Source organism: Myripristis murdjan, chromosome 10 (genome assembly GCF_902150065.1).
Source record: "Myripristis murdjan chromosome 10, fMyrMur1.1, whole genome shotgun sequence".
Classification (NCBI taxonomy): domain Eukaryota; kingdom Metazoa; phylum Chordata; class Actinopteri; order Holocentriformes; family Holocentridae; genus Myripristis; species Myripristis murdjan.
In genome coordinates, this window is record NC_043989.1 from 23,473,067 (window position 1) to 23,494,283 (window position 21,217).

Sequence of the window (21,217 nt, forward strand, 5' to 3'; positions counted from 1 at the left end):
CCCAAATAATGTCATAATGTTATTTTTCCAACAGATGGCAACACTGCTTTATTTAAAACCTACAGTTTTGACTTTGTCATTTTGATCTTGCAGTATTTCTGGTATGTGAATCAGAATGAAACCACCTGATTGTTAGGGGGACACCGAATTAAAATCAGCAACATCAGGCTGATCCTGGACTGCAGAGATGTTTATTAGAAAATCTGTATAATGAAGATGAAAGGTTTCATTACAACTGAGCCTAGAGGGGATTTTAATCCTGTCTTGATGAGATCTGTCCAAGGTGCTGAAATAAATTTTCCTCAGGGGAAGCTCTAGGCCTAAAAAGGCCTTTCCACTCCAGTTCTGGGCAATCTAAAAACTGGTTGCTGCTGGACACAAATTTACATAACCAAAACTCTGATGTCCAGTTTCCATTTATCAGATACTGGACTATTGTTGACTCAGTAATTTGTTTCTCTCTCTCTCTCTCTCTCTCTCTCTCTCTACATACATACATATATATTTACACACACACACACACACACACACGCACACACACAATACAATAGAACAATAAATAGATTTGTGAGAGATGTGATATTAAGATATTAAGAGGACATACCTTTGCAATGCTCATAGTCAGTATTTCAGGTTCAGCTTAGCATGCAACATAATATAATTATATAAGTGACAGCATTCTTTGTGTAACTCTTTGTGATTCTGTTACTCTTCGCGATCGATACAGCAGCAGCTCTCGGCCCTGGTTTAGACTTTAGACTTGGGCTGCTCTTTCTGGAGAGGTTCTCTGAGGAGGATGTGTCTTTCTTTGAGGGGATTTCGTGTGAGGAGCTTTAGGTACTTATTACTTTTGCACCTGCAGTTTCATTTCTTATTGGTCTTAATCCTGTCTCTGGTGTTTCCTTATGGCAAATTGATGGTAGTGTTTCCTCAGCTCCTGTTTTTATAATTTTTTTTCTACTTTGGAGGGGGGTGGGGGTGAGGTATTGTTTATTTGTTTTTCATTGTTTCACTGTGTGAAGCACTTTGTGTTACATGTATTTATATGAAAGGTGCTATATAAATAAAGTCTGATTGATTGATTGAATGATTAAACTAATTTAAATTAAGGTTGTCTGATCTACTGCCCACCCACTAAGCCATCCTGCCAAAACTCCATGCCACCCCTTGTAAAAATGTCAAGTTCCACCACTGACTGGACTAGGAAAGTGAAATACACACTGTGCCATAGGGGCAATCTGAATTAAAAGTCATCAGGACATTAAAGAGAAGCATAAACAGTATTCTTTACTGAAGAGACTGATGTTTCACCTTGCTGTGTCTTCCTCAGAGCACTGAGCTCAATCTTTAAGTGTTGTATCATATCTTGGCCTCTGTATTGTTATGCATATTGCATTACATGGTTGTTGACAATATCCAGTGATTCACTGGGCTAAGCCCCTGATGTCTTCAGAGCCTCGCAACGCCCCTGCAATACATCAACCGGGCAAAAAAACGTTTGATGTTTTTTGTTTTTTTTTCTATGCGCCCATTATACAGATAACCGACGAACGTATGTAACTCAAGTAACGACATAATTGTTTGTTTAGCAACTGTAATGGGATTACTGAATTTAAGAGCTGTAACGCGTTACGGCACTGCGTTACAGAGAAATGTAAGTACACTTCAGTGAAAGCTCAAATAATTGTATCTCAAATAATTGCAAATTATTATCTTTTTTTTTTTTTTTTTTTTTACAAAACGGGTGCGTAGCCTTGATATCATTGAGCTAGGCCAGAAGAGAAAACAAATAAAGCCACTGCATCCTTAGGAAACGTCTGATCCTTGGACTGCCGCAGCTGCCCTGCAGGGCGGTATTGTTTTGAATGCATGAAATTCAGAGCTGAGACACAAACTCCGTCCTCCCCGATTATCTCGTTGTATAAAACAGGCGCACCGTGCGTAGTTAACGCCACCGCTGATTGGCTGACACGCCTTCACGTGCGGAGAGATTTGTCAGTCAGCTGAAGCTCGAGACAGAGACAATGTAACTACCGTTTAAAAAGACAGTCTGTTATTGTTGCCGTTTCTCGGATGTTTTGGAGCTGACATTTTTTGCGGCTGCTTTTATAATCGTTTTAGTTATTAATAACATATCTTAAGATTTGTTTTCTTACAGGTTAGGCAGCAGGAGTGTAGTGCTCTTATTGTACTGTGTGTAATGATAGGTAAGTTAGCTAACATTAGCTGCTGATATCTTGGTTGCTTACCAAAGTAGCAAGCTAGTTCTCTGTCGTTACTAAATTGAAATTAAACAGTCAGACTGTAGAAAGAAGTCAGAAATAATTTCTCGTTAGGCTAATAAATTCGCTGGATATTATTCGCAGCTGGATGCATATGTAGTAAGGCAACGTAAACTAGGTAACGTCTTGGTTAGCCGTTTTCTGCTAGCCCAGTTGATTAGCAACTGTCGCTAAGCTACTGTTCCACCTGTTCGTCTCCAAGGTGACGATAGTTGTGGCTCCATCCATCCATCACCCCGGGCGTCTCTCTGCTTTCTGGGCGACTTTCAGCTCGCGTCGCCGGTTCCAACAAGTGCAGCCTCTGTTTGGTGGAGCACCGTGTTGTGGATGACTAAGCGTACAAGGCTGCGTGTGTGTGGCCGGGCGGCCCGATGCTAAGATCGGGGAGACATAGCAGTGTGGGTCGGTGAGGAGATGTCAGAGCGGGGATGCCTCTCCTTCGAAACAGTGCTGTAGTCGCGGGTATACACAAGTGTACGCAGTATACCCACCTCTCTCACTGGGCATATAGACTGGCGTACCCACATTTCAGCCCTAGTAGCAGTGACACATATATGGATGGTGGGGTCGCAGTATGCCCACCTCCTCATCTACCACTACACCACTGGCTGGAGGAAGTAGCAGTGACAGAGGAGCAGGGGGGCCCATGTCTACCACATCCCCCTCCTCCTCCTCCTCTCCCATCAGCTCTTCTTTCCGTTTTGTCCCAGCTTTTTGTCTGGGCGTGGTGGCAGCAGTAGTGTTTCAGCTGGCCTGGGGAGGCCTGACTCTCACATCCTTTTTCTTGAAGCTGTTCATCTATGTGTCTTTTGCTCTGCTGTGTTTCCTGGCTGGGTGCTTTGTTCTGCTGGTCAGGAAGAGTCCTCCCAAAGTCAGCTGCTTTGGCACGAACAGGAGGAACTCAGCTGCGCTCTTGGAGTTCTTCAACAAGCTCATGGTAAGACACTTAAAACTCATCATCTAAACCTGGGTCAGCAACAGCGATGAGACTGAACTTTGTGCTGTGTAACAAACTTGTGAGGAATCACATGGGTGCATAAAAGAGGTGTAGTAGTGTGCTAGGGACCACTCCTCAATGGGAACGTCTTGGTTCAGGTATCATTGGCAAACATCTCCTGTGGAAGACTCCTTGAGAAAGATACAATCTCCACCTGCTACTGTGCTGTTAATCATGACCTCTGACCTCCTTGTGAAAATGGGGCAAGGAAAAAGAGTTAACCCTTGGTATTAGTATTAAAAGATTAATTAAGAGATTGTAAGAGTAAGCAATCAGGAGGCAGTCAGCAACATCAAAGTAATGGTAGATACAGTTAACCCACATTTACCCCTCTGTAAGATGATCACTGTGAGATTACCCTTCGTTTCAACAGATGGGAGCACTGGTAACATTACAGTCTAAACTCAGAAAAATAGAGGAAAAGGTTGGCAAATGTGCCAAATGTTGCTGTTCAAAACAGACAGATGGATGTCTGTGTGATACCATTCTTTCTGGCATCCTCCACTACCTTTTCTCCTCTGCGGCTCTCCTCTCCCATACCACTCTTCTCCTTTAATTATCCTTTCTCCTTGTCTTGTCCTCCCACTTCCCTCCATTTTGCTGTCCTCTTCCCCGCCTCCCCACTTTCACTCTCATCCTCTCCCCTTACCCTTAGCTCTTTTCTATTATAGATGAGGTGGAGTCATGCTGCTGGATTTAGACACACTTTACCACATACATACACACATAGTGTAGATTATTCAACAATGTCATTTTGATTGGCTGGTGACTTATTTTAACATGGAGCCAGAGCCCAATGAACCCTTTCCAGAACAGTTTGCTTGTTGTTCTGCACTGATGGTTTATTGATGTTGACACTGGAAGATTATTGTCATGGATGTTTGTCTGATTTAGGTGTTGTGAACTGTAATAAATCTGGATTGCCATTTTTTGACAGGATTTCAGGCTTCTATACACACAACTCCCAATTCATTTCAAGTGAAGGGCTGGTTGATACGGACAAAATCAAATATCACAATATTTTTGACTGAAAACCTCTATTGATGTTGTGACAATATTATAGGGATGGGTATTGTTGCTTTCACAAAACATTTGATGAGATCAGTCATTAGTAATGTGGATATGATGACCAAACAGGTAGAGGCAAATAACAGAGCACCAAGAACGGTCTAATAAGTCAGTGCCATAGTGAAGTGTGTTGTTTTCCTTTGTTTGCCCACTCTTGCTTTTGTTCAGTCATTGAAGTAAAGTAACTGAACTCATGCTGTTATTGTGTTGTAGGCTCGTTTTTTAGTGCCAATACCAGAGTCGAGCCAGAGCAGGAGAGTGGTGGTGTCACACAATGTGGACAAAGCCCTGAAGGAAGGTAATGACCAGCTTTGTTTTCCAGTTCCTTTTTAGTTTGAAGTCTTTCCAAAATGTTCAGTAACAATCCCGAAATTGGACAGCTCACACATTGCACTCATGCCAAAACTAAAATCAAGTGTTCAAGAAAACATGGCTAATGTTTGTCTGGGGTACAATAAAAGAAGTTTGTCATACTTTTGAAATTAATATAAAGGGAACTTAAAAGATCTTATCTCATTTACAAATCTTATCTTACAAACATAGTTAATCCTCTCAGTCTCTGTCTTTGTATTTTGTATGTAATTGTGCTTACCTCGCTGTTCCAATTGCCTACAAAGTGCATGTAAATCCATCTGACTGCAGTCACTGTGGACATTGTAATTCTATCACAGCAAAAGCCAATTTCCATTGAAAAATATGCTGCTCTGGCTGCCAGCATGTAGATCAGAAATTAGAATGATCTTACTGGTTATGATCATGTTTATATTCACATGGTCTTCTCTTGGAGAATTATCACAAAATCAGGTTCCAGTTTTCTGTCAATAGAACATTTATGTTGTCTCTCAGTGATCAGAGTGGCTTGGCACTCTGGTTTGTAGCTTTTGGAGTTGGTTCAAAACAAATTAAAATCATTTCAGCTGTTATGAAAAACTTTTGGGAAATAATGCAGCTTCTGCTTTGGAGAAAATTGCTGACTTGATAGAAATCCATTTCTGTCTGTCATTGTGACCCACTACTGACCCCTCCCCCCACATTGGATTACTAGCGTAGAGTGACTTGTCCTCAACACACAGGCACACACACACACACACACACACACACACACACACACACACACACACAAACACAGAGTCAGTGGAAAAGTATGTATGCCTGCCAAGTAACAGATGGTTCTGGGATTTACATCATGAAAGTGTGCGTATTTGTGCGTGTGCGTGTGTATTTTTAAGAGGTTTTAGTTAGCTGAGTAGTGAGTTGGTAGTAGTGAGGTTAAAGGTTATGATCACATGATGTCGTAATTTAGGCATGCTCTGTCAGGTAATTGATGAACAGCATGCATGTATGTAAGCTTAAAATAATACTTCTTTATTCATATTGGTGGACTTCATTTCTGCAAAGTACTAGCAGTTAACATGCTATTTCTCTAATCTACTATCACTAATAGTCTTTACACCTTTTTTAGAATTGCTTTCAGCTGTAACTGTTGATAATTGCAAATAAGTGGCGGTCCCCCTCAAAAATACTGTTTTGACATTTCTTTTTTTTGTGTTTATAGATGTGTTGTAGTTTAGATTTTCAGATTGGGTTTTCAGAGTGATAGAACGTTGACCTTTCATGAAATCTTGAGCCATGTGGATTGAAAAAAAGGAACTGGTCTGCCAATGTAAAGTTTTACCTTCAACGCTACTTTATAATTTTGAGTTATGAGGAAATATCCAACCTGGGTAAAAATGAGGACAGAATAGTGATGTAATAGTAAGTAGATCTATCACTGAAGCCCACAACAGTACAAATTAAATTCATACATTTTGCCCATAAAATGAATTGTCTAGCTAGGTCTACCTCTCCATGAGCAAAATCAGATTTGTGCTTATTGGGGTTGTAACACCATGATATTTTATTAAAACAAAAAAACTATGGAATATGTTGTTTTCTCTCGTATTTGATTGTGTTCCCATTTAAGAAGGCCCAGTATACTAATTCTTTCCCTCTGTGTAGTGTTTGACTACTCCTACAGAGACTACATTCTGTCTTGGTATGCCCCACTGAGTCAGGATGAAGGCCAGTTGTACTCCATGCTGTCTGAGGACTGGTGGCAGATGATTGGACAACTGAGGTCCAGGCTTGCTGACATAGACCTTGTCAACGTAGTGTGCTATGACTCTATTCGAATACTCCATGCACACTTCACTGATCTCAAAGCTGCATCTGCAAGGTAGAGTGGCTTCTTTTGTTTCTGCCTCACTCTTTAATTATGGCTGATCAGAAGGTGTGGTTTACATGAAAATGTTGTCTGATACAGCTTTAATAGCATTAGAGTTCTCCACACACATTTCAGTGATCTCTGCGGAGTAGGAATACACATACTTCACTGACCTCAGTGACTAATGCTACTTTGTGTGTGTCCAGACCAGAGGAGTGTGCTCGGCCGTTCCCCCTCCATCCCTGTTTGGTCAGTCCAGAGTCAGAGCTGGCCTTTCTCCGTTGTGTAGCCAGAATACTGCTGCTATGTCTGCTGCCACAAAGGGATGCCAAGTCACACACACTACGCTCCTGCCTCACCGAAGTCATCACTACTAAAGGTACTGTGTGTGACTGTGCATATATGAGTTGTGAGAGAGAAAGCCTGCTTCACATTTTAATGATCATAAAAACATCCTGGAATTTGATATTTGCTAGTAGAAGTTAAAATTAGGGAACTCCAAATAGTCATTTCAAACAAGCCATTGTTAGGGCCCGAGCCCTACCGGGGAGAGGGCTCTATTGTTATTTTAATTGTAGTGCCAGATATGTGGAAGTTGACATGGCTAATATTACAGGCTAATATAAATAAACATTAGAGCAATAGATGTGTTTTACAGTGATTTAAAACTATTGGCTTGGGAACCTATGGCCATAAGGACCATTGAAATGTGGCATACAGTAACGTCAGGAACAACCATAAACTTGAGGAGGCAAATCAGACAACCAAAAGGAAACAAATGACTACTATTGAAAGGAGGTCAGAGTGAGTTTTCAGTATTTTGACTCAAGTTTGAATCAAAATACATTTAATATTTAACTTTATTATCATAGGGAACAGAAGGAATGACAGGGAAATCACTGGTGTTGTGTTTGTCCTTTTCTTCATGTAGTAACACTGTAACAGCTAAGCCAGTTATGCCATCCCATCTGATCTAATGGACCTTTTTCACAGCAAACATTTGACAGAAAATAGCATGTAAACACAGGTGTTGTTAATGATATTGATTAAGGTCCAGTTGTAGCAGAGTGTTTCCAGTGAGCCAGCATGAACAATACCTGTGCTCTGGCTTTGACTTCAACTCAACAGAGCCTTAATTAATGTCATTAGTAACACCTGTGTTTATTTACTATTTTCTATCAAAGGTTTGCTGTGAAAAATGTCTATTGCTGTCATATGGAAATAGGTAGCAGTATGCTATATGAGATGAGACCAGAGAAGTGGATGTTACTCTGCTGATCAAACTGGACTGTCGAGAAATTTTGTCCCTCAAAGAATTCCAGAGTGATAAGAAATGTAATTGGTCAGCACCAGGATGTACGATCTAAAAATAAGCTTCTGTTTACCAAATATGTTAACAAATAATCAGTGCCATTGAGGGGTATTTTTCTGTCTTTCAGTTCATTTTTTTTATCCACAGCTGTCAATGTCAGAATGATTATCCATGTGTGCACTATTCTGTTCTATTATTTTTGACATTTTACTATATATTATCCATGATTTCAAAGTATGAACAAATTGTATGAGAACACAAGGCATAGAACTCAGTCTCACACTTTGGTTTCTTTACAGTTGTATTGCAGATGTTTATATTCCAGTTTACTTCCGAAGCCGGAAGCAGGTAGAAATAGCAAATGATTAACATCTGCATTGATCTTAGTCGTTTTTTCATGTGTATTTTAGTCCTGGAAGCTTTGTGTCTGTAGTAACACAGGCTCTACCAGCAGGATGTTGCTACACTTAATTTACAAGCCCATATATCTTTATCTGATGTATGACTATTTTCTCTCTGTTCTTTCTGTCATAAATATATTATGTAATCCAGACTGTTTTTTCTCTGCATACATGCAGTATCTATACCCATCTTGTGTGTGTGTGTGTGTGTGTGTGTGTTACAGTCTTAAAGCCTTTGGTAGAAGTGCTCAGTGATCCGGACTCCATCAACAGGATGCTGTTGTCTCAGCTGGAGCAGAGGGAGCAGCAGGCTGAGCAGCAGAAGAAAGCCTACACCTATGCTGCCTCCTATGAAGACTTTATCAAGCTCATATCAACTTCTACTGATGTCGATTTCCTTAAACAACTCAGGCACGATGTCTACTCACAGACACAGACACATACACACATGCACTGCTTAACACAAAAAATTTTTTGGAGTGATATTGTCCTCTACCTACACAGACTCACTCAAATTGTGTTCACGTACACACATACATGTCAGGCAGTTAGTGTTGTTAACCACTAGTCCATTTGCTGCCATGGGGTTACCATGGGAACAGACAGTGTCTCTGCAGTGATAGACTGGTTCTAAATGTGGAGCAGGCATAAGGCTGCCAAATTGCCTCGTTAGCTGGAGAAATAATAAGTTGCTTCTGACATGTTGACAATTCTGTAAATATGGACACCATGTTCCAAATATTGACATGCATGAAGCATGTCATGAAGTATGAATGAAGTGCAGAAACACTGTGCATGCAATATTGTTATATTTACATCTTCTCGTCTTTACTTCAGCAGTGTTCAGAGTCTGTCCATCCCAATTAAGCCCTTTCTAATTTCATTGATTGATTCTAGTGACTGATCAGCATTTTTCCCTGTGTCTTTCTGCCTCTAGGTATCAGATAGTGGTAGAGATCATTCATGCTACTACCATCAGCAGTCTGCCTCAGCTCAAGAAGCAAAAAGGTACAGAGACCCTGCAGTTACAGAGAAATTATCACTTACATTGGGTGCTCTCAAACAGTGCACTGGGCAGCAGGTAGTGCACCATGTAGTGGCATGTTGAAATGTACTGCAGATATTATGTCACTACACCATTGAACAGAGGCTTAAACTCAGTCTCAGCCTGAGTAAGATAATATGCTTCTTTTCTTACAATAGTGCTTTTTGTATGTGGAGTTTAAAAACATTGCTGCATTTTGAGGGTCTTTTGTGGTCTTAATGTTCCAGAAAATCTTTTGCTAGTATTAAGTTTGTGGAGTCCGTTGGAATGGAATAGTCTATGGAAAAATGCACAAGATAAATAAATTTCCATATCATGCCTAATTTTTTAGGCATGATATGGAAATTGTTCTGCATCCAAAATGTCTGTGTGCAGTACAAGTTACAATAAGTTATTGTCATGATAGCCTCAAGTTTGGGGTATGTTAACATGTCATTTCTAATGTTGAGAGCACAGCTTATTTTAAAGGTGGTTTGATATCATTTCAGTGTACAGTTTAGGAAGAGTTTGACTTGATTAGTTGTGCTGTTTATGAAAAAACAAAAAAACATCATGAACCTCACAGATTTCCACTAGGTAGTGGTGTATACCAGATTACTCGCCTGTAGTGAATATAGCTGATCTGATTTCTAATCAGTTTCTCATGATGTAGCACCACCATCGGAAAGATAAGCTTCATATTACATTTTATGTTGTTTATTTTGAACCAGTTTACTCCGCCAAGGTTAGGGCATTTTTTTTTTTATGGGCGGATGATTGTTAGATGACACAAAGGAAAGAAAAGACACAAAGCTATAACCACCAACCTGGAAAGATTTCTAACTTTCTTTCAGGTTACCACAAAAGAACCCAGCAAAACAATGAAGCAGAGTTAGTCATGTCATAAAGCAATTTAACATAGCATCTGGAATTAAGCTTAATTTGACCAGTCATATTGTGTGGTTGAAACAATGTATTCTCTGACATTGTTATGCAACTCTTGGCATCCTGTGGCTCAATGCACCCCACAGTAGATATTTCCAATGTTGTGTGTCCAAAGCCAGCTCACGCTCTCTCATCCCCTACTATTTCTTTCTCAGAACGAAAAGGTAAAGAGTCAGCAGCTATGAAGGCAGACCTGCTGAGGGCAAGAGACATGAAACGATACATCAATCAACTCACCGTTGCTAAGAAACAGTGTGAGAAACGGATCCGCCTACTCGGTGGGCCAAACTATGAAAGTAATGAGGAAGGAGGAGCTGATGAGAGCGAAGGGCCTCAGAGTCAGAGGGTAAGACTTATTACTTGGAATATGATACTTCTTTCATAGGTAAACTCACATTTCTATTGTCCCCCTCTACAGGGGGATGAGCAAAAGGGCTAGCTTCTGTAGCTAATGTATTCCTTAAGATATCACTTTCTCCTTGCTACCTCATCTCATGCTTTATCCTTAACTCTTTGGTGAAAAGTCACACAGCAATCTAGGAGATGATATGAGGAGAGAAAGCAAGTGATGCATGTCCTGTGAATTTGATTGTCCTTGCATAGCCATATGCAAATAACATTTGAAGTGTGGTGTTGGGTCTCCTCCTGCTCAGGATTCCCTTCCCCTTCATGGTTTGGAGCTCTCTAGATTCATCTACATGAAGCCTTCATGAAGGCTCATGATTTGTTCACACAGAAACATTTTGCTACATCAAGAATAACATGTAATTCGTCTGAACTATACCACCAATGAGCCATGTCAAAGTTTCTTAAGCTGATTCATATCATTGTGCGTTAATGATGAACTTAATTCCTTTTTGCAACTTGGGTGAGGTAGTGATCATTTTCAGTGGTACACAGTGTCTTATAGGCTAAATGACACCACATCACAGAGTTAAACATTTATTTTACCTGATTTGCACAATAATCAAATGCTGATTTGATTTTGTCAATGTGGGCATAATTCATGTCTTTGCTGCAAAATTTTGGCAAAATTACACTGATTGTTTTGGGGACGGGCATCTCAACATGTATTTCTGTTCTTGAAGCACAGTATCTTGATGCCCCTGATCCCAGTTTGACAAAACTCATGTCACAGTGCAACTTGTTACTGTGCTCTGCCAATTCAAAATTCAAATTATTAGATTGTAGACATAGAACACCAACTATCAAACTATTGAAACCCCTCTAAATTGGTTTATCTTTTTGTATGGCATTGAGTAGCTCAATGCAAAGACCATGGCGCTCATACTGCAAGGGTTTACACATGGACTGGCCTTTTTTGCAAAAATCTGTGATGATGTGAGGTTCCAATAAAACTGTCCACCAAGCAGCTAATGTTTTGTGTTTTATTCTGTCATCCCTGCCCGCAGATCCTCCAGTTTGATGACATCCTGTGTAATCCAGGTTACAGGGAGCATTTTAGAGTTTACATGGAGAGAGTTGACAAGAGAGCGCTGATCAGCTTCTGGGAACTGGTGGAAACACTAAAGACTGCCAACAAGGTAACCTACACACATGTACACAGTTTTTTCTAGATTTTTGGCTCCAAGATAAAAGGGAAGATCTGATAGAATAATAATATTAATGATGACTATGTTTTTCCACCGCACAAGTGTACCTGTGCTGTGCCTGGTGGCCTTGGGAGATTGTGGCACAGGATTATTGCCCTATGATTTTCCATTACAATTTTGATCATATTGGATCCCATTTAGATCACATTTAACTACAGCAGTAACAGTTAACCTAGGTAAAAGTAAGCAGTGAGTTTCATTGTCAGCTCCCATAGACTCTTTGTGTTGTTTCTGCTCTGTATAGACCTATCAGTATTCTGACATAACACAAGTGTTTACTTATTTTTCCCACTGCAGAATTTTGTTAACTTTCTCATCAACCCATAATGTGATTTGCACTTGTGGTTCTTCTGTTTCCAATGATGGTTGTAGTATATTGTTGTTCTCCATTGTTTATGTCCATTTGTTTACACCATCAGGTTATTTGAAACTGGCCATTATGTGCATGATGATGACAATGCTGTCAGCTCCATTTGAAATTGGCTAATGTAAGATACATAAGGGTGTTGTATCACCATTGTTTAATATACCCAAACCATACAGAACTGTGAGCAAAATATAATGTGGAAAAACACACTGCACTGGGACAACATGGGTGCAGAACAGCCAATGGGAGTGGTAATCTGTATCTTTTAACGTGTTTTTGATAGAGTGAGGTGCCCCAGATCGTTGGGGAGATCTACCAGAAGTTCTTTGTGGAGAGCCGGGAGATCCCAGTGGAGAAGATTCTGCTCAAGGAGGTTCAACAGAGCCTGGTGGGGAACAGAGGAACACAAGTCTTCATTAGGCTACAGGAACAGGTAACTACTGTGGTTGTTACTAGATGAGTATAACATGTAGTGTGCAGAAAGTTCTCATTAAGAAGGTTAAACTCTGGTGGGAAACATGCTACAAAGGATGAGAGGATGTGCTGTCTTTAGGAAAGGTCAACAGTGAATAACAGTAAATTAAACAATGCTATGCTGAAGGTCTACAGCGTTAATGTTAGAAATTGTCCTATAATGATAAGAAAACATTTCTGTTGGTCTTAGTTATTGACCTTGGCCAGATAAATTAATATCATAGTGGCATCGAGTAATAGCAGACTTTGTCATTGTTTGTCTAATCTCATTTATTTATTCTCTAGGTCGCTGAGACGATGAGAGAGCGATATTATCCCTCTTTCCTGGTTTCAGACCTCTACGATAGGCTGATCAGGCGAGACGAGCAGTGCAGCCAATCGCAGTGCAGCACCGAGGAGAAGGGGGATGGGGTCAGACATAACTACACAGATAATACACACAAGGAAAAATAACTTTAGTTTGTATTTCTGTTAAACTGTTTGTGATTCATGTCCATAAAGATTTGCTTGTGTCCCTGTGCGTGTTTTTGTGTAGTGCCAGGGTCTAGATGCAGGAGAGGAAGTGTGTGATGAGGGAAGCAAAGGAATCAATGAGCAGGCCAGTTACGCTGCTACTAAGCTCCGCCAACTTTATGACAAACTGGAGTACAAGCGGCAGGCCCTGGGCTCCATCCAGAATGCACCTAAACCAGACAAAAAGGTAACAAAATGCACCTAAACCAGCTTATTTTGACAGATCACAGAAGAGTGACAGGAAAGATGGAGAAAGTAAGAAGTTCAAGGCCAGGATGCAAATGCACATCAAAATAATCTAACATGCATTTGGCTTGCCAGGTCAGATTGTAGTTTGTTGAAGCTGCAGTTTATTAAATTCTTCTTATAGAAATCCACTTATAATTAGTCTTTTTTTTTTTTTTTTTTTTTTATTTTTTGAAACAGCTCATGTATTTGTTATAGACACATGCACTTGCATGTGTAAATTTCAGGTTGTTTGGGTGTGTAAGATGTGAATTAATGGTCTCAAAACTCCAATCTAGTACATTTAAGGAGTTCTGAAAACATCACTCGTGATACCTTAAAACCACCTGATATTTTCATGGACTGATTAATGTCATTGGTTTCCTAATTTACCTTTGCCATTTTTTCTGTTTGAATCGGACATGTCGCTGTATGTCTGTAGATTGTGAGTAAACTGAAGGAGGAAATAGGAGCTATGGAGAGAGAGCACAGTGAACTGCAGCAGCACATCAGCAGGACTGACTGGTGGTGTGAAAACCTGGGACACTGGAGAGCTACTATTACTACTGCTGAGGTAATTAGCCGTCCTATATAACAAATGTGCTGACTGACTGATTGACAGTGCCTAAGAACCTAAGCCACTGGATGGCTACTGTGACATTTCTAAACCATACAGAAAATGGACATGGAAATTAACTCTTGTAACCGCACAAACCAGGCAACAAAAGCAAAAAAAAAAAAATGAGGCAGGCAGTCAGGATGCTAATACCACATGGATTGGTGTCTGTTAGTTCTGCTGAGGTAACAACAGCAAACTATGCACTAAGTGACGGTTTTATCTTGTGAGATCCTAGTGCATGAGAGTGTCACTGGTTCTATTGCTGAGGTAACAAATAAAAGAACGGGTAAACAGGTTAACCTTTTATTGCAGTTCACCTTCCTTTCCAGCTGTTTAAAATGGCATTAAGAGAAAATGAAGATTACTGTAATGGGGCAATAGAATAAAATAGAAGAATTACGATTGGGCATAACCAAACAAGTTTTAACATTCAGCAAAATAGGTTTAGGCCCAAGTACCAATTAATGACCTCACAAAATAATTCTTCACTCATCCCTTATGCAGAGGTGGTAGAAATACACAAATGCCTTAGTCAAGTAAAGGTGCAAATACTCATCTAAAAATGTACTCTGGTAAATATTCAAGTATCAGTTCAAATCCTTTACTCAAATCAGAGTATAAAAGTACATGGTATTAAATATACTTAAACTATAAATGTAAAAGTAGTTCTGTCTAAAAAACATTCTGATGTATCAAACAGTGGTTCTCTGCTGAGTGTTTCTCTGAATTAAAGATGAGAAATAGCAGTGTTGCCCCAAGAATTTTTTTAGTGGTGGGTAGTAAAATGGATGCTTTTTTTTTTATAATGTACGTGTAAATGCAACGTTGATACCCAATAGGAAGCCACTGACTTCATCTGAATTTTGCCGCCTATATCTATTAGTTATTTCAAACTTAATGGGCTCACTACAATTTGCAGTACTATGTAGTTGCTGACAGTAGGCAAACAGTAATGGTGTTAATGATGAGATGAGGAAAGAGGAGACGCCGCACCACAGACTGTGGTACTGACCTGTTCAGTGTTAGTGCAGAGTGGGGGCACTGCCACTAATATATTATTGAAAGGAAGTAGTGATGTCTAGAACAATAGCACCTTTACACTCTGTCAAAACGCATCATTAGGCATGGCAAAGAAACACACACGCTGCACTTACTCAGAGAGGGAGAGCGAGGACTGCTCACATGGGACACCTGGTGGTTGTTGGTGGGAAATGCAGCTAATGATGGTTATAAAAAGCCTCTGTGTAATAATTTATCAAGATATTAGTATGTTAACCTGTGTGTGTGGATTGCAGGCTACCGAGGAAGGTGGGGAGACAGTAGCTTGTTACAGTGTGTGTGTAAGCCTGGTGGAAGGCGAGGAGACAGCCAACAGTCGCTGGAGTGTCCAGAGGAAACTCACTGAGTTCCAGATGCTGCATCGGAAACTCACTGAGGTAACACAGCTCTGAACTTGTTTGTGTAGGCATGTACTGTAATACTTACTTACATACTGAATATAACTTTTATCACAACAGTCATTTTGACATTTCGCTAACAAAATCAAATGTGGCTCTGTCCATGTAGTATAAAAGGGTCTACTGTGGGTCTAACTAGACTTATTCAAACTATTTCTTGAACTGAATCCATTTTACCTGGTCATAAAACATGCTCCTCTCTTATCCGAAGTCTTCCTCCTGAGTCTCTGCTTTAGACTTAATACAGTATCAGCTATTCACTTCAAAACAGATGCCACAGTTTCATCCTCACTGAAGAATAAACCTTTTTCACAGCAGCCATTTTGACATGAAATAGCAGGTTAACACAGGTGTTACTAATGACATTAATAAGGTTCTGTTCCATTTCTGTCTAACAGAGCTGTAGGTCTCTGGTGCTGTGCATGCTGGAAAGACTCTTAATGGAACAGAACTTTAATTAATGTCATTACTTGTGTTTAAGTGCTATTTCATGAGGAAATTACATCATGGTATTTTGGTGAAACTGTATTACTGCCAGCTGAAAGATAGTTCAGTGTTTCTCTATTATTCCAATGAACTCCTCCACCCCTTCTACGGATAAGAGAAACTTCCGCATTATTGTGAAATCACATCCCTCTCTGTCTCTCTGTCTCTCTCTGTCTCTCTGTCTCTCTGTCTCTGTCTCTCTCTCTCTCTCTCTCTCTCTCTCTCAGTGTTTCCCGTCACTGAAGAAACTCCAGCTACCCTCACTTAGTAAACTTCCCTTCAAATCTATTGACCAGAAGTTCCTGGACAAAAGCAAAACTCAGCTTAATGCCTTTCTTCAGGTAAATACCCAAACTGCACATTGAACTACAGTCAGGTAGACTTGAATAATTTTACTACTAACTGGACAAAAGCAAAATTATAAACTAACAACAGTAACTGTCATAAGTGCCTCAGGTCTAGAGGTAACACTCATGAACCTGAACATAAAACCACACAATTTTACAACTTATTATTCATATACTGCCAACACAGACATCAGGTAGAAGCACCCAACTTACTATGTGTTTTTGTTCATAACCACAGCTTTACAATGTTAATGAGTTAAACTTTGTGTGTGTGTGTGTAGCGCTTGCTGACAGATGAGCGGTTGTGCCAGTCAGAAGCGCTCTATGCGTTCCTCAGCCCCTCCCCAGAGCATCTCAAGGTAAGGGATTTTATAACTCTTGTGCTTATATTGTTAATACTTCATGGCAAATAATATTGTCCAAATATCAGAAATACAAAGGCTCCTAGTTTGGATAATTTCTTCTCCCTGCTTTTCATCTGCTCTGTGTGAATTGTTTTCATATATTTATTACTGCATAATCATACCTTTTATCTTCAACAGTTGAATCCAAAAAGTGACTATAATAAATCAATAACACTCACATTGCAGTGGGACCTTCCCATATCCAATATCTGATTATCCATTTCCTTAAACCTGCCTATATTGTGTAATTAGATATTGTAGCTTATATAAGCTCATTGGTCAAATTGGTGATGCAGCATTTGTCAGATGTTCTGTAAATCCAAACTGCCAACTGTGAAAAACTGTCCATGCCAGCCTCCAAGTGCAAATTACAAGTACGATACGTGGGAATTTTGTGTAATGTCCCATTTGGCATCACAAACTGTGGAAGTGTGTCAACACTAGCCGTAAACATAGTAAAATATCCACTGATGTTGGCAGTCTAAGGTATGACAAATTGCTCAGTCCATATTCACTATATTACAGTCAGTCACACACAGAGAGAAGTATCTGCTGTAGCTGATTTGTGGTTGACTTTAAATTCAGTAATTCAAATTATTTGGGCACTCCATTGATTTAAACACATATAGAATGATTTCACACTTAGGCAAGAAAATTCATCATGTATGTTATCACTTTTTCCCCCCTTTGTTTAGCTCAAAGGGTTGAGCCAGGCACTAAAACTGACAGGGTTTGAGGTTCAGTTCCTACTGCGGCCAACAATACAATAATTTTACCCATTCAGTGCAAGGAACTTTAGGTATGCGTGTCCATAGAATAGCATGTGTTAATTTTATAATATTTTATAGTGTGGGTGCATTGATGCGTTATAGTGATGATGTAATGCTCTGTCGCTCTCGCAAGCAGGTGTTGTCTGTTGAGAAGACATTGTCCTGCTCTCTTGCCTGTCACTTTATTATGGTGTTCATAAATGTATTGTTTTAAAATATTTTTTAAACTATATTATCCCATGTTAATTTTAAGGTGATGTCCATTCAGAAGAAATCGTCTTTCTCTCTGGCCTCATTCCTGGAGAGACTGCCAGGGGACTTTTTCTCCCATACTGAGGTACACACACACACACACACACACACACACACACACACACACACATAGAGGACTGATAACAGTTGGAGGTGGACTAGCTTGACGCTGTAGCTGCCTTCCATCCCTTTTTAGATTCTGTTCTCTTTTACAGATCACTGCAGGTTGAAAGGTTGTGATTATAATAAATTGTATATGTGTGTACTTCCTGGTGATAGGAGGAGGCTGAGGACGACAGCGACCTGTCTGACTATGGCGATGAGGCAGATGGGAGGAAGGACGCACTGGCTGAACCCTGCTTCATGCTAATAGGAGAGATATTTGAACTTAGAGGAAGTTAGTACACTGTTTTTGCTACAATCAAAGTTGCATTTTCCATTTTTATCAATGAAAATGCAGTGTGCAGCATAGATCATAAAACCAGGAGTATCATGCTGGAGGCTACATTAAGTTTTCTAGCATTCTGTTTGTCTGTATACCTTTGAGCAAAGAGCAAGGATACTAAATTGTTTACTCAGAAATTACAGGATTTTTTCTTAAACCAATGTGAATTTCTTTGCTGATGCCAATTTTCATTGTAGACCTGTCAGGCAATCAGCTTTAGTTTTTTTTCCTCATTATTTTGTTGCCAAATATAGAAATGTAACTCTGCAGTGGGCAATGCTGACAAGCATTCATTACACAAAATCAACCCCCTTGTTCAGTCCTGGATTATTGTCATCTTTTCAAAAAATAAATGCACATTTAGCATATTTTTGTCCACATTTATTCCTGTCAGAGAAAGAAGAGGGCAGGTTTTCTCTTTGGCAGCTGATAAAACATTTAGAGTGTGAGAATACCAAACTCTGTGTTGCATGGTTTTTGGGCTTCCCAGATGAGGCAATCATGTATTTCAAAAGTTTACTGATTTTTTAACTCCTTCCTTTCTCTGTCTTTCTCCCCCCTCAGTGTTTAAGTGGGTGAGGAAGACTCTTATTGCACTAGTCCAGGTGACGTTTGGACGAACTATCAACAAGTAAGTAGCAAGCTGGAGCTTCTTCATATAGTATTTTATTTGGGTTAAGGACAAGTGCTGCTTTGAGAACAACAATGTTCTACATGGCAACAAAGATCAAGTGGGAAGGGTGTTTCACTTTTCCGTTCTTATTTTTATACCAGTTCACTTTCATTCCATGGACGTGTCTTTCCATATGATATAAATAATGAGCCACTTGGAGGGTTCCTGGAATGAGATCCAGCTTCTGAATCCCTGGCATTTTCAGGGGTGCTGTTCTGTAACTGAGCCTAACTTCTGACCTGCCTATGGTGCTGGATAAATTTCCACAGCGGGATCACTGAAAAAGTCATGTTATTACAGGTTATATGTTCATTATATAGCATTATATGTGCTTCTCAACATTGTCTGTGTGGTATTGCTTCATTCTAGACAGATCCGGGACACAGTCAACTGGATCTTCTCTGAGCAGATGTTGGTATGTTACATCAGCGTGTTCAGGGAGACCTTCTGGCCCAATGGGATGTTGGCGCCACATGTTGTGGTTCGGACTGACTCCGAACGCAGTGATACCAAGGAACGGGCTCAACAAAAATTACTGGACAACATCCCAGGTAACTCCTGAGGTTTAACCTTAACTGTTAAATCTTTAAACATGTAGCCTGCCCTGACTCAAAGTCTGATCCGCCCAAAGGTTTTGACACAACTTTAAGAATTATGTGCTACATGGCAAACCTGTGGTAACTCACAACCTGTTTTATTTTGCTCTGGTGTTGTGCATGTGAACCATACGAAGCTCAGCAATTAATTTATCACTTGAAAAAAAAAAAAAAAGAAAATCTGTGTGTTGATTTTTTCCTGAAACACTTTAACTTCTCTTGTCTCTTCACTCTATCTCAATGTTATCTCTGATATCAGAAGCCCTAGCAAATCTAGTTGGCCAGCAGAATGCCCGCTATGGGATCATCAAGATCTTCAATGCCCTGCAAGAAGCTAGTGCCAACAAACATCTTCTCTATGTAAGAACATGACATAAACACAACACCAAAGGAAAAACACTCTAAAAAACAGATTTCACTGTATTTGTCATATAATATAAAACTAATGTGGTATTTCTTTATCCATCTCTGTTAGGTATTGATGGAGATGTTGCTGAAGGAACTGTGTCCAGAACTTAACGCAGAAGTGGAACACATCTGAACACAAACACCTTTCAAGTGAAACTAGAAATCTGCTGTCTCATCTTTCAGGCCTTTCTGTAGCTGACCAATCATAAACTGCTAAGCCAGACAGGAAGATGGCCTTTTGGTTAAAGCTGAGACAGCAAGCAAGTGCATTGGTCAAACCTGAGACATGGGGCATTTCTGTTGACAGAAGTTTGCTGTGAAGTCAAAGGCTCGGTTGACACCGGAATGGAAAAGCTGAAGCTAGACTCTGTTGTGAAGCTGCTCTTGTCTGTCTAAACATGGAGGAATTTCACTTCTCCTTGTTTGGAAAGCAGTCTGACCAGACAGATCACATTTGTAATTCAAAGTAATGAACAAATCAGAGTTTTAACCTTGTGTAACTTGCATCTGCTGTTTTTCTGTGTTACTTCAGCAGTGAAACATCAGATCTGTGCCACAAAGAGTTGATTGTTGGCCGGTGTAAATTGGCCGGTGTAAATCATAAGGTCTTCAGATTACAAGGCTAAGAAACATTTTGTGGAAGTAAGCATCTCTTACGGCTGGCGTGTGACCCAGTGGCTCTGGTCCCACTGCTGAGGCCATGGTCGCCAAATGTCTGTGTTGTCCTGACTTGATTTATTTGGACATCATTTTAGAGACCTGATGATTTATAGACCTTGTGTAAATGCAGCCAACAGAGCTGAAGTTCAGATTTTCTGTTGCCCTGTAAAGACAGCCAGTGTGTCTGTCATAGCCCACAGACCTCTTAACATTCCTCCAACACACAACCTGAGCAACAACACTTGTGTTCTGTGATTATTGTTAAAAAGGCTTATAATTGTGCAATATGTCATGTAAAAGTCATTGTGACAATTTTATTTGTGATTATTATTGATAGATTTTATTTTTACCAAAAAATGTTTAGAGCGTTTATATCAGCAATAAATTGCAAAAAAATGATGTGCTATTTTTGGTTGATTGAATAGTTCCTCGGCATTGTCATTAAGATTAAACACAACTATTGACTTTTGGAGATCTGACCTTGCAACCCACAGAGGAAGAAGAAGGAACGGTGTTGATTAAGTTGTAAACAGATTGATTGATACACGGGAAACGACGATTGTTGAATATAGATGAAAATCTCCGGTTTGAAGTGGATAAGAATGAGCATCGGTAGCTATTCACATTTTCAGATATTAAGATGAACATCAGGTAACAGAAAAATAAATGCAGACAA

The 21,217-nt window shown here is 39.8% G+C and overlaps 1 protein-coding gene across 2 annotated transcripts; it reads left to right on the forward strand.

The window, feature by feature from the left end:
• Positions 1–1,996: 1,996 nt before the first annotated feature.
• Positions 1,997–20,947, forward strand: snx25 (sorting nexin 25). Of its 2 annotated transcripts, none has more exons than XM_030062061.1 (22): positions 1,997–2,207; positions 2,485–3,219; positions 4,561–4,645; positions 6,346–6,562; positions 6,757–6,929; positions 8,488–8,674; positions 9,201–9,271; positions 10,388–10,578; positions 11,645–11,776; positions 12,496–12,645; positions 12,972–13,097; positions 13,222–13,386; positions 13,867–13,998; positions 15,339–15,479; positions 16,214–16,327; positions 16,615–16,692; positions 17,761–17,844; positions 18,039–18,156; positions 18,769–18,835; positions 19,247–19,428; positions 19,733–19,833; positions 19,949–20,947. In XM_030062061.1, exons 2-22 carry the CDS (start codon positions 2,857–2,859, stop codon positions 20,012–20,014), a joined length of 2,943 nt encoding a protein of 980 aa, XP_029917921.1. In that variant the 5' UTR covers positions 1,997–2,207; positions 2,485–2,856; the 3' UTR covers positions 20,015–20,947. The 2 variants fall into 2 exon arrangements, with proteins under 2 accessions (XP_029917921.1, XP_029917922.1); XM_030062062.1 differs by having other exon boundaries at positions 2,012–2,026.
• Positions 20,948–21,217: the final 270 nt, after the last annotated feature.